The sequence below is a fragment of the Rhipicephalus sanguineus genome, chromosome 3, assembly GCF_013339695.2.
Source record: "Rhipicephalus sanguineus isolate Rsan-2018 chromosome 3, BIME_Rsan_1.4, whole genome shotgun sequence".
NCBI classification, from domain to species: Eukaryota; Metazoa; Arthropoda; class Arachnida; order Ixodida; family Ixodidae; genus Rhipicephalus; species Rhipicephalus sanguineus.
Genome location: NC_051178.1, coordinates 230,985,690 through 230,999,633, shown reverse-complemented (window position 1 = coordinate 230,999,633; position 13,944 = coordinate 230,985,690). Strand labels below are relative to the sequence as shown.

At 43.1% G+C, this 13,944-nt stretch overlaps 1 protein-coding gene across 1 annotated transcript; it reads left to right on the top strand.

Annotated features, from left to right (window-relative positions):
* The first annotated feature begins 1,174 nt into the window (after nt 1-1,174).
* LOC119385274 (zeta-sarcoglycan) lies at nt 1,175-13,513 on the top strand. Its single transcript, XM_037652753.2, has 8 exons — nt 1,175-1,355; nt 2,669-2,937; nt 4,356-4,460; nt 6,360-6,447; nt 7,819-7,938; nt 9,094-9,166; nt 12,737-12,860; nt 13,299-13,513. The coding sequence occupies exons 2-8, from the start codon at nt 2,749-2,751 to the stop codon at nt 13,491-13,493; spliced, it is 894 nt and encodes a 297-aa protein (XP_037508681.1). The 5' UTR covers nt 1,175-1,355; nt 2,669-2,748; the 3' UTR covers nt 13,494-13,513.
* The last annotated feature ends 431 nt before the right edge of the window (nt 13,514-13,944 follow it).

Genomic DNA, 13,944 nt, shown 5'->3' with positions numbered 1-13,944 from the left:
CACACCGGAATACACGAAATAAAGCCAGTGATTTCAAAACTACGTCCACGTGGAACGAATTTTGAAACCGTAGCACCAGCCTTGCGATTGGCTGCATAAAGTTTTTCGTAAAGAGGAGTGGTGTTCCATAGGAATACATTCCGTACATTGAAGCTTAAAAAATTGTACAACACCGTGCATATTATTGCTAACTATTCGCTGCAGTGGAAACTCGGGCTTTTTTTCGTACTTGGAGTCAGTTCGCAGTGATTAGGAGCTTCGAATTTGCCAGCTGATGTATGTAAAATTTAATATGTGCCATGGAGTAGTGAGTTTAACGTTCGTTAGTGAAAGTTAGTGAGCTAATTATTTAACTCAACTTTCGTGTTAATACTGTCGATCCCCGAGATTAGTCTAGCTGAAGAAGTAGAATTCCGATGAATGACAAACATATGACGTTTACAAATTCTGTTATCATGTGAACTTTGCAAATAAGCAAACAAGGAGCATGTCATAAAAGGGCCCTGTAACAGTATGTCTGTCCTCAGACTTATTTTAAAAAGTAATGTGGGCCATTTGTGACTAATTGGTCATAATCGATACAATGGATCCAACTGGAAGTATTTCTGGTTTTGCGAGACGGGAATATCAATTGTCAACAAGAAACTTGACTATTATTTCTCCTCATGAAGAGCGTATTTTAAAGGAGGCCAAGACAGGAAGTAGCCAGTTGAGATTTCCGTTTGGCCACCCTGTTGCAGGCAATGTTCGATAACCTTGGGTATAAACCAATAGGCTTTTAATTTCCTATTGAAACTTTCTCACTTGTGTTCTTTCTCCCCGAATAGTCACGATATGACCGTAACACTTATGGTAATAGATTAACTCCGATATGAAACCTTCTTTCTTCGAGAACACGTTCTAAACAGCCCGCCCATTGCTTACAGCTACTGAAAGAGACTCGAAAGCAAATGCAAGCCGAAGGATCATGGTTTTGTGTGTGTGTGTGTGTGTGTGTGTGTGTCGACATCTGTCGAGAGTGCAAGGAATCTTCACTTTACTCTGCACCGAGCGACACAAGATGGCACGGTATTCGATCGAAAATGCCCGATGCCGGAGCATCTCAAGCCTCCGTTGGGTCGACTACTACGATAGGGAGATGTAGTAATTATTTACGCTTATTAAAAAAATGAAAAAAAGAAAACTAAATTGCTCATTTGTTTCATGAAAGAATCACACCATCGGGCAGCTTGAGAGCACCACGGAAGTGGTGCTGTCCTTTACTGCCCCCGGCGCCGCTCACAAACGATCACGGATCACCGAGTCCTCGGCAGCGCGATTGATCGAAGTTCAGACGGAGGCCCGCTCTCTTACAAGTGAGTCCCAGATTTTGTAACGCTACATAATAGCATACTTTGTGCTTTAAAAACTCGTCCAACTCGCCCAACAAGCAACGTTGTTGCTTTAAAAACCTTATCGCTGTTACTGAGCGGCTTCTTTGCAAAAGTATACAGCCACTTACCGAGAGCCCGTGCTTAACATTTTTTTCAGCTTTAATATTGGAAAACAAGTCATGCTTGGTTAAGCAATTCATCATGCGTTGAAAGGAGAATGGGTTTAAGTCGGCACTGTGCAATTTTTAATAGTTTACCAGATGTCGAGCTTCAGTCAGCGAGAGTTTCCACGGTGTGGCGTGTTAATTCTGCTACAACTTACTTCGGGATATATTTTCCGAAGTTTCATTTATTAAATTAAAACTAACATGATTTTGAAAGTTTATTAGGAGATGAAGCAATAACTAATAGCAAATATTAATCTGATAGTTTAATAGCAAGCACATAAGCAGACGAGTGCGCCGTAACTTGACACAAGTTCATTAGAGCGTATTTTTTTTTTCTGTGCCTGTTGTTTACATATAAGCGTTTATTGCAGCCTACCTTGATTCTCTAGCTCTTTTTAGTGGACGATACTTGGAGGGAAGAACACTTTTCTTATTATTCAAAAAGTCATCCCTTCTCCACACTCCTGTGGTCACCTTGAGTGGTGCGCGCGACACTCACATGGTGAATGAAACCACTGATAAAGTGCGCGAGTGTTTACATTTGCTTAATTGCGAATTTTCTTCCTTGCTCCCGTTAAATTCAAGTACTTCGCCCGCACCGTTCGTTTGCTTAATTTCTGCTTAATCGATTTTTTAAAGGGGACGGATTGTGTGTGGATAAGGGACATTCTGGGGAGAGCTAAGGAGCGTTGTGATATTTCCATCTTATATATAGGCTTCAATTATTCTCACCAGTTACATTCATTGTCATGATGCTCACATTCGCAAGGTCTACAATTTCTAAAGCATTTTCATAACCCCACTGTACAATGTTTGAGGCCCGTGTACTTACATTTAGGTGCACGTTAAAGAACCCCAGGTGGTCCAAATTTCCGGAGCCGTCCACTATGGCGTCTCTCATAATCATATCGTTGTTTTGGGACATTAAACCCCAGATATTATTATTAGCCCCACTGTACAGCATCAATCCATGTATAAAATTTCACACACTTCCCCAATTCCCTTTCTGTTGTCATGCAACGCGCGAGGCATTTTCCGAAGTAGTACATGTTTGTTCACGCTGTCTTTTTAATATAAAGCTCAAAAACACAAGTTCAACTTTTTCTTCTCTCTCTCTCTCTCACATAGTTCATGTGGCGGAATGGCGTAGCGAGGAACCGCGAACGAGCAAGCCAGCTGTGATTTGCTGTGTCACTCGAGCCACTGTAATGGCATCCACCACAGTTTCTGGCAATGGAATCATGAGCGTGCACCTGACACCACCGTACGGTGACACTGAACTGCTGAGCGGATGGCGCAAGAAAATGCTCTACGTGCTCGTGGCGACCACCATCATCATTACATCGGTGAACGCAACATTGCTGATGTGGACCATAAAGGTCCTTGACCTGAGCTCGGTGAGGAATGCAACAGCATTAATCATTCACTACAGTTGTAAGTTATTGTTATACGGGCACGTTCGATAAATGTTACTCTATCAGTTGAGTTTACCTTTTCATCTCCTTGCTATGCGCCGGTGTTTTTTTTTACAGCGAAAGCTGTTATGAGATCACAAGGGCCGTTTTTGGCGCCGTAGTTGTCCGCCACCGCCGCCACCGCCGCTGCCGCCGTCGCCGGTGCCCATAACCACTATCGCTCGAAATAAGACAAAATAAACGAAATAAGAAAAAATGTCCAGGATGGAACGAGGTTCGAACCTGGGTCCTCTGCGTGGGAGCCCTGTATCCTACCTCAGAGCCATGCCGGTGCTAGAAACTGCTTTGCAAAAAGACCCTATACAGGCTTCATGTCGGGAAGGAACCACATTAACATATGTAATGTAGCGTGGTAGAAGAGTAAAATAACAACCAAGTGTCACACAACGCGAATTCTGTAACGAGGCATCACACAATGCGAATTGCGCAACGAGTGAGTTGTTGAATGCTTCCAATCCATTACAAAGGGCTCTGCCATAATTCTTCATCGTCATTAGCCACAGCATCAACAAAGTGCACATAATACCTTACAGCTGTTTAGCAGGTACCACGGTTCTGCGCAGTAGTAGTAGTAAAAACATTTATTGCCTATATAACGTTTCTGGGCAAGTGAGTGGGGTCCTCAGTCCAGGGCTCCACTGGCCTTTGCGGCTCGCTGGGCTTGGTCGAGCAGAGCCAGCTGGCTCTCCCGATCTTTGCTAGCAAGCAGAATGACGAAAAATTGCGTGGTGGCTGCTTCCTTACTTCACAAAAGTTATGATTTATAGCGTAGTGGGTTCCTCGCAAGTGCACCTCTATTGGTTGCCAAGGAAGCCCATAAGATCCCATGATCCGTTTCCTCAGGGTCTCAATAAAGTTAATTCCCCTCTCTCTATCTCTTTCTCGCGTTAGCGTATGTTGTAAAGCGTGGTGGGAGAGTGAAATAACGACCGGGCTTCTCAGAATGCGAATTACGTAACTAGTGGGTCATTTAAAGCTTCCAACCCATTACAAAAGGCTCAGTCATAATTCTTCATCGTCATCAGCCGTCGCATCAAGAAACAGCACATAATGCCTTACATATGGTACATCGCTTCTCCGCAGAATGACGAGTAATGTCGTGGTGGGTGCTTGCCACCTTCACAAAAATTATGATTTGTGGCGTAGTGGGTACGTTGATAGTGTAGTTGTATTAGTAGCCACAAGAGAGTTTATAATGGGCTCTAGAAATGCCGCTCTTCGAGCTTTCGCTGTGACTGTGCGGCGCTTTCCGCGCGGGCCTGGCGTTTTTTTTTTTTTTTGTTAGCGCGGTATGTGCGTGTCAATATTTTTGATATTTACTAAAGACGCTATTCGCGTAGGATGGACCAGGTGTCTTGACTTTGACAACGAACGGTTTGAAAATTAGTGGACACGGCCAATTTCTGGATATCCTTACTCTGAAGCGAATTCAGCACACTGCTCAGGTATGTGCAGTTCGGCTACGCTTGTGTGTGCGTGTTTTTATTGCGATAGCAATTATATGGACAGTCTCGGCTGGATTTTGCCGTCGCCGCCGTCATGCACCGTATATGTATATGTATGTATATATATATATATATATATATATATATATAAAAGCCCCAAAGAAAAATAATTCAGAAAAATGCTTCCGAAGTGCGGAATCGAACCACGGACCTCTTGCTCCGCAGCGAGTGGCGCTAACCACTACGCCACGAAACGCAGATCCTCCACGGAGCTAACGGCGAGCGTTATGTACACACCCTTTACCGCTGGACGGACTCAGAGGCGGCAGGCGATAATAAGCGTTTCTTCATTACCAGCGAGATGGCGCTAGGAGCGCGACGGGCGCATTTAAAAGTCGTCGGCGAGCTCGCTCGCTTCTTATATTTGCGCAGGGAGAACCTTGCCCTTCCGCTGTCTGTTCGCGCGGTTTTCTCGTGGTGAGGGGAAGAGGAATGTTTCAAGATTTCACTGTGATGTCCGCGCTCATGTTACGGAGCGTACGAAAGTCACTCGAGCTCAAAGGACGCCGCTAAACGAACAAACAGAAGATGAGCGCGAACTATCAAGTGTCATAGCTCGACACTTGAAGCACGCTAGTTTCCTTCGCTGCTTCGGCCGCCTTTCCAACAGGAGTGCTGTTCAAACTGAGAGTATCCATTGGCGAGCCTCACTTCGTATAGCATTAATGTCTTGCTATCGCATTCATTGCTTCGCCCTTGCGGCGAAACTGTGACTTTTGTTCTAAATACCCTCAACTATTACAATGGTGGCAAGAGACTCGACAGAACGCAGGAAAGAAGTTGAGCTCTTGCGGTTCACGAAATACTGACGTCACAAAATGGGTACTGAAAAAAAAAAGCAAATGTTATCACCTAACGACATAAACTGGTTAGCCACGCGCTGTGACGGAATATGTAAGATTTGATATGGCGCGACTTTATATACCGCTTTCTCTCTTGAAATGTTTCTTCGCTGATGTGCAATAATTAAGGCGAAAGCCTCAGATGTCTCGAGATGCGGGGTAGCTAGTATACGTTCATTTTTACAGCGCAAAAAAAAAAAGCGCTCGTACAGTTCAACCAGCGCTTGTCTTGTAGCTTCTCTCTTTTTGTCTTGTCCTTTTTTGCGCTGTAAAATGAGCCTTAGATGCCTCGTCAAACGCAAAAAAGTGGCCGTTGGAGGCGTCAGCGTCAACACTAAATGATGCAAAAAGTCATCATGTCATAAGGTCGTCGTGTGACGTCATCATGACGCCACATATCGACGAAATTTCGCACGTCATCATGACGCCACATATCGACGAAATTTGGCACGTCATCATGACGTCACTATGATGTCACATAACGTGACGTAATGTGATGACGTCATCACGTGATAGGTCACTTGGCCAAAGGTAGGCGGATCCCGGAGGCACTTCAAAACCGCGTGAGACGCAGAAAGCTTCGAATGCCTCCGATCTCGGAGGCAGTGCAAAACCACGTTAGGGCTACAAAGCTTCCCAAAGTGGCAGGAGGAGGGTGGCTCAAAAAAAAAAAAAGACGATGGCTTTCGCTTTCGAGTCATCTTAGGCAAACAATTAAGGAACCATTTGATGTGCGTTTTGCCGGAAGCTGAATTCACCCGCCATTATCGAGTCAAGATGGTGCCCGCGTGGCGGGTCTCAAATTAGACGCTGGGGCGTTTCCGTCTATGCCAACGACTAACGGGAGGACAGACGAGGAGCTGTCTGCACCTCTGTTTTTGCGCTAGCACGGACAGAGAGGTCCAGTTACTTTAAAGGGCTCTATGGTTGGTTACATTGCATGTTTACAAACATGTATTATAAATCCGGTTGACTGAAATGGTTATTCGTTTTGTAGGAAATGGGCCTGATAATTGAGTCAGCTGGGAGCGTCAAGCTGCAGTCGATGAACCGACAGGGTCGCTATCACAACAGTTTGACCCTTGGTAAGTAATTTTAAAACACTATTTTAAGTATAAGGATTACCTCAAGAGTTCCTGTCCAAATACATGGAAATGAGAAAGCGTTTTTCTCGGAATTTATTACAGGAAGCTTGCTGAAAGTTCGTGGCGTTTAAGTAAACACACTAAAGTATACCTACTGCTTACGGAGTAATAATTTTAGGCATCAATTTTTAATCGCTATATCCAGAAGTGATACACCTGTAATTTAAACTCCGATTCATTAATAAATGTGATATCGCAATTCTGTAAAGGCACCTAATGAAACATAAAAAACGGGCCAAATTGATCTTACGTACACCTCTCTGAAATACACTAATTTCTAAGCGAAACATGGTGCCCATGCAAACATTCTGACAGTTTTATGCACGCTGTTGTACCTGACGTTGTGTTTGTCTACCTTAGGCGCTCTACCACACACGATTAATAAAACTGCGTTATTTTTTCAGTTGTGAGTCTTAGATTGATTAAATCTAAGCTTCAGATTTCTTTAGCTTAAGTATCTTCGTTAATTCCTGTAAAAAAATCACAACGGTTGAGCAGTTGTCTAATAAGCATTCATGCGTTCCGCATCTATTTGAACGAAAGAAATTGGAGTTATTTTTCAGGTAGACTTTCCGTTTCGAACTTTTCCTCTCGTGCAAAGCGCCCCGTCTTGGTACATGTGATGCGCCCTGGGAACTTTGCTTACGTCAAAACTCAATCACCTGAGCAGCCCACGTAGATGTAATGATCGCCAACTGCGGGAACCCTTCAAGTTCGTTTAGTTAGGTACCTTTCATCTTTCTGCCAACGCCGTATTGATTTAAATCATCGTATGTAACGTTCCACGCTTTCTTTTTTTTATCAAATGTGTTTAAGGAGAGGTTGGTTGACTGGTTTAGGTGCGACTCCAGCTGCTCCTCTTACATAATATGTTTCATCGTGAAGTTGTCAGTGATCACAAAACAGTACAAAATCGACGCAATGCATGCTTATTGCTAAAATGCGTCTGAGTCCATGTTTTCCAGCCTTCGTCGCAGCTTTCTAAAGCGCGAAGGTCTTATTAAGGTATGACACTCACAGTGTTCCACTAGACATTATTTTTTAGTGTCCTCTGATGACACCTATTCTCCTCATTGAGTGCGTAACCCACAAGTGAACCTCCTTCCTTACTAGAGCGCGTATCACGTGTTCTCTCTATCCTTCTCATTTTCCTCATTACTTCTCTGCCACCTTCCCGGCCCTCCATTTGGGGTAGCAAATCGTTGTAACCTAATTAACCCCCTTGTCTTTCTTGGCCTTTCTTTCTCTCCCTCTTTTATTTGTGGCATTTTTGAAATTGTATTGGTGATGCGCTCATCACTTATATTGCAGGTTCTGGAATCCTGGAATCGCGTGGTAGTCACTTTTTGGTGAGAAATCCGCAAGATAATGTTTTATTCCGAAGCGACCCATCTGAAGTTGTCGTGGCGACAGACAATCTCAGGATTTCTAGTAAGTATATATACCAGCAGAAATGTAAAGCTGCTTCAACTTGAGGATGTGGATAAGCTGCTTTATGTAGGGCGATTGCTATAATTATACTGTTGTAATTGTATCGTTATAAGTCATGTTTGTTATAACCAGACGTGGATGCAAGAAATGGCATAGTATATGTACAGTGCCACGTGTGTTCATGCACTGGCGGAACCAGGAGGCGGGGGGGGAGGGGGGTCTGATGTTCTGATCCCCACCTCCCTTTTGGAGAAGCTCCTGCATCTGCCCCTGTGTCCATGTCGTGGAGGTCTAAAATGCGTTCACATCCTTCAATTCACTTCGTCGGACATTCGCGTCCGCAGAAAAATTTGCCGCTTAGTGGTCGCCAGCGCCTTTAGAACCTACATCCACACATACACGCACGCCCATCAAAGCTTACGTCATGATTTACGGTAGCTTTGTAGGTAAAGCATTGCAAGCATAATGCAGAAATTGTGGGTTTGAGTCCTTGTGACAAGTTGTATCTTAGTCTGTGTTGGTTTACACTTTAATTATTGTTTTCACATTTCAAAAGGACACAAAAGAGATTATTTTCCTGTGCGTCTATATTGTCCTTTTCCACTGCACTATTGTCAATAACCAAAAAAAGAAGACCCTCGGATCGAACCCCTCGCTCTCCCAAGGTATATGCTATAACGCAGTAGTCTAGGTCGATGCTCTCTACTTTTATGTTGTAATAAATGTCTTTTTCTATCAACGATGCGAGACATCAAACAACGCCTCATTACCTGTTTCAAACGTTATCGGCGTGGAACGAAATACGGAGAGAGAGGCCATATCGCATATGTTTTTGTTCGCTACACTATCCGACATTGGCGAGACCGAGTTTCAATGCCAAACGGCAACTCAGTTACATCGGTCGTATTTATAGCGCTGCAGGGCTAACTCTTAATGCACTACAGCCAGGATAGGCACTCATTGTGTTTCCGTTCAGATTCCAAATTGATTCCAGAATTCCAGATTGATAGCACAAAATAGGCACTACATCTAGCGGGACGTACGTCTGCAGAATACGCAACACAGCAGGCCGCATACTATGCTACTAGCACGCCATTTTCATAATGAAAACGGTTTATAGTGCGTTTTACTGCATCTCCGATTTGAATTTTGCAGCGAAGGCTGGATTTCAGCTGGACGGATCTCTGCACGCCGAAGTCGTCAGAGGTGGCTCCGCCAGAGACCTCAAGTGAGTTTGCCGAACACCCTAAACCAGTATAATATCCTAGCTGCGATGCAATTAGCCCGAAGTTTCTGAAAATTTCTGTCATACTAACCAAAATCTCTCAACAATCACTTGGTACGGGTTCTATCCAGTTGGAATGGATGATAGGGAAGGGAATTCCACTTCATAAATCAGGTGGCAAGCACTCTCGGTTTAATTACCGCCCAATTTCACTCACCAGCATTCAATGTAAAGTTCTCAAGCATATATTATTTTCTAGTCCTGTTAACTATCTCGACTCTAATTCCTTTTTCACGTACTCTCAGCACGGCTTTCGAAAAGCTTATTCATGCGAAACACAACTAACATCATTTACACATCAACTGCATGCCATTCTTAATCCTTATTCTTTTGCGGATTGTGTATTTATAGATTTCTCTAAAGTATTTAACAAAGTCTCGCATAATCTACTAATGTATAAATTACGCCAGCTTATCTAGATCCCCAACTTCTTACTCGGCTTGAATGCTTCCTGTCCAGTCGTTCTCAGTACGAATATCGTAGGTGCAGCGCGACAAAAGTTGCAAGGAACAACAGAGACAGCAAAGAGCGTTGTCGCGCTGCACCTACGATATTCAGCGTGAACCAACTCGCCCAAATCAAGCTCTTGTTTCTCAGTATGTTTCTGCTAACAACTTTGACTCACCCTCCAGTCAGGTTTGTTCCAGCGTTCCACAAGGCTCTGTTTTGGGGCCGCTATGATTTCTAATTTATATTAATAACCTAACTTCCTCTGTTTCATCTAATATTTATCTTTTCGCTGACGACTGCGCATTATTTGGTGCGGCCATTCTCCAATGCGACCTTAACGCTATAAGTGCGTGGTGTAACACATGGTAGGTGGAACTAAACATAACCAAATGCAAGGGAATGCGCGTTACTAGTCGTACTAGCAACCACCATACTATAATATCGCTGACACCCCTCTGGATTGTGTTTCATCCCATAAATATCTTGGTGTCCACATTTCATCTGACCTTACCTAAAACACGCACTTTGTATACCTAAAAATCAAAGCTAACAGATCATTGGGCTATCTCCGACGAAATTTTTCACGTGCACCGCAATCCCACAAACTAATTCTCTATAAAACACTTATTCGGCCTAAACTTGAATATGCAGCCTCTGTTTGGGACCCCAGTCAGCACAAATGAATTGATTTATTAGAAAATATTCAAAACAATTCTACACGATTCATTCTATCTAACTATAACAGGGCATCTATCATCCGTTTAATGAAGGCAAATCTAGGGTTGCCATCCTTAGCCTCACGGCCTAAACACGCGCGGCTCGCTCTTTTTTCGTAGGATATATCATCACCCTCTTTTAAGACACGAACTCCTTTCGGCACCTCATTATATATCATCTCGCATTGATCACCAACACAAAGTCGGCATTCCATCTTGTAGATCCTTCTCTTTCTTTCACTCGTTTGTACCACACATAAGTGATGAGTGGAATCACCTTCCCGTAAGTGTTGTCTCTATGAAAGATACTAACCGCTTCAAAGAGACCTTACGCAATATCTTGTTCTAAGATTTTTTTTCTTTTTCTTTAACTGAGCACCACCATCATTACTTATTTGAAGTGTCCATCTTCAGTGATACACCGATCTTTTTGCACTTTAGTTAATAATTAACGTATCATGTATTCTGTTTTCCTTTTGTGTCGCGGACATTTGTGTAATTACTTGTCATCTATTCTTAATTCACCTATGAATTATTGTGAATTTCCTTTTTTAACTCTCCGCTCATATCGTGTAATTTCTTGTTTTCCTGTTCCGGAGTTATTTTCGATTTTGTGCATTTTCCACCACTCCCCTGTGTAATGCAATTGGCTCTGAGGGTATTCCAAATAAATAAATAAGTAAATAAATAAATAAATAAATAAATAAATAAATAAATAAATAAATAAATAAATATGAAGAGTAAAAGTAAAAACTGAAATCATACAACTAGTCTTCCTAATGACGTTTTTTTTACACTTCTATGCTAATTTTTAAGATTATGAAAAGCTGCCACTGGAGGTAAGGCCTTCGACCTATCTTGAGTGGGTTATCGCGCATGCTTGCACCAATCTAATGAGCGCATTCTCGTAAGAAAAATGTGTAGTCAACGTAAGAAGTTAGAGAAGTTCATCTTACAACACAAATACTGATGATAATTTTGTGTAAAAACTATCTGCTTGTACTCGCTGTTGTATTTAGTTTCACTTAAGGTAAAACATGGTAGCGACCAAGTTCAGTTTGAGAATCTCATCAGTATCTTCGATAAAATAAATATGATTTCGGACGTGTTTGATTAGGTCATAAAGCCAACGGAAGCTGTTTGAAGCTCGCTCAATGGACTATATTTGTCAACGCCCGAAGTGTCTTCCACAAAAAAGTTTCTGCATCAACTGGAACCTGTCTGCAAAGTGTCTGTGATGTGAAGGTGTGTCAAAAGCAAAGTGTTGCCTGTATACTCAACCATTCAAAAGGGAGCACGGTTTGTTTAAAGGTAACCAGAAAAATAACATTAGCTATTTTTACAATCATTAGCTTTTTCCGATATATAGCATTAGCTTGCAGATACCCGATACAAAATGGAGAAGGCAAGTTTGCCCTGGGCGTAATCATGTGTTGCGCATTGATTAACATTGAATGAATAATTTGTCAATAATAACATTTTGTTATTAGAAATATGGTATTGAGTCGCACATGCATGGAGTGGTACAGCAATCATGACTACACGTGCAACACCTGGTAGCAGCTTCTGGCTTTGAGTCTAACTGACGGGCCTGCCCTAAAGCACCGCGAACACTCGTGAATGTGAGTGCGGAAGCTTATTGATTGACACGCATGTCCTTTTGCTGCTGGAGCTTGATAAAAATGATTTTTAACTGCGTGTGACCCTCTGCAGCTCCAGTTCTCTGCACGAAGAGCTAGCACGCAGACTTGAATACTAATACGCGATATTTATAGAATCTTTTGGTGCTGCGCCTTACCATACTTGTCGCTAGACACTCGTGGACAGCACGTAGTCACACGATTAAGCACTCCAGTCAGTTACGCTATCGTTTGCACCGGCTATCATACATTGCAAATTTTGACGTCTATAGTTGAACCGTCAGACAAAATTGTCTCCGCGATATGCCAATCTTATGCCAAACGACTCGAAGAGATGCCAACTTTCGTAATTCTGCAGACGCAGCTCTTGAAATACAATGTAATCTAGCAGTAATGTTGAAGCTCCACTCCGGTTGAGTTCTGGGGATATTTCACTCTGTGCATAGAAGAAACTTCTTCGCAAACTGCGCGAAGCATGCCGTTGCAAATTTTCGAAAGCAAATATGAGAAATTTGTATGACATTGTGATGTTATGTGAAGATTACGTTGACAAATTGCGCTATGACGGAGACAAACAGCGCTGTACACGGGACAGCGAAATAACGACAGACAGGGCGCTGAAGACAGTGAAGGGTGTTTCTGAGTACAAGAAAAATAGCAAATTATGTGCGAGAATAACAAGGAGTGTCGTTCTTATTCTTTTCCAGGGTCGAATCTCCCACGAAGAGAATAAGCGTCCACGGAGAAGAAGAGGTTTCCATGATTGCCCGTGCCGGCGACACATTAGTTACATCTCTTCAAGACATCCATTTGCACACCAGGAGAGGACAGGTATAAATGGCACATAAAACATCTGTGTGCGCGCATGCGTGTTTGTGCGCGTGTATTTGTGTGTATGTGCTCGTATGTGATTCCTGCTTCAATAGTACGTCAATTTTCATACCTTGAGGACCTTTCATTAGCATAGTGTAGCGTCGAGCATTACTGACCTTACATTATTATGGTGTGCTAGATGCCCCACCCATGTCCATTGCTTCGCGAAGGCAATATAACCGCTGGTCATTACTTGTAATAGACGGGATTCCAATGGAAGGGATGCTCACGAGGAGGAGGCAGAAAGTTAAGTGCCCAGATAAGATTAAGAAGTTTGCGGGGATAACATAGCCGCAACGAGCGCAGGACCGTGTTGATTGGCGAAACCTGGGAGAGGTCTTTGCCCTGCAGTGGGAGTAGTCAGGATGATGATGATTATGGTATGTTTTATTTCAGATTGTCGTGGACTGCAGCCGACTGGAGATCAGAGATCTTGAAGTGGCTGATCCGGCTGTTCGTTCCACGGATATGCGTGTATACCAGCTGTGCTCTTGCGATGATGGCATGCTTTTTCTCACACCTTCCGAACGACACTGCCGAGCTTCAACTGACCTCTGCTCCAGCCTTCCTGGGCTATCGAGTGCCGCATGAAACCACCAAAGTTGTAAACAATCCACATACGCGTCGCAGAAATGAATACGTCACTGTACTTGGTGTTTTGCACTCTGTTCACACTTTCGAACACGCCTACAATGTTTGTGAAGGAACGCATACACTGCAGCGACCTTCCTGCTGGGAAGGGTGCTCATTTACTAATTCGAACTGCTGAAGCTTATTACGAGGCTCCTACTGCGCATCGCATTATTTCTTTTGGTGCGCTACTTGAAAGAAAAAAGTAACATTGATAGGGGTAATTAACGCTGCCACATTCCAGTGCACGTCCACTGGTGTATAGAGATACCTATTCACTTGACATTCAAAATCAGCGTGCACAAACGATTATGAACTGCAAAGTGCACCTTATAGCCATTATTTTGCTCATACGTGAATACCAATCGGTACCGTTTGGTTATGACCGAATTTCAACAGAAGCTAACCGGAA

What these genes read in the sequence shown, in the direction of transcription:
- LOC119385274 (XM_037652753.2), top strand. Translation starts at nt 2,749, where the DNA reads ATGGCATCCACCACAGTTTCTGGCAATGGAATCATGAGCGTGCACCTG. An exon ending in AGGTCCTTGACCTGAGCTCG is followed by an intron (nt 2,938 to 4,355) that starts GTGAGGAATGCA and finishes CTATTCGCGTAG; the next exon opens with GATGGACCAGGTGTCTTGAC. An exon ending in GAATTCAGCACACTGCTCAG is followed by an intron (nt 4,461 to 6,359) that starts GTATGTGCAGTT and finishes TTCGTTTTGTAG; the next exon opens with GAAATGGGCCTGATAATTGA.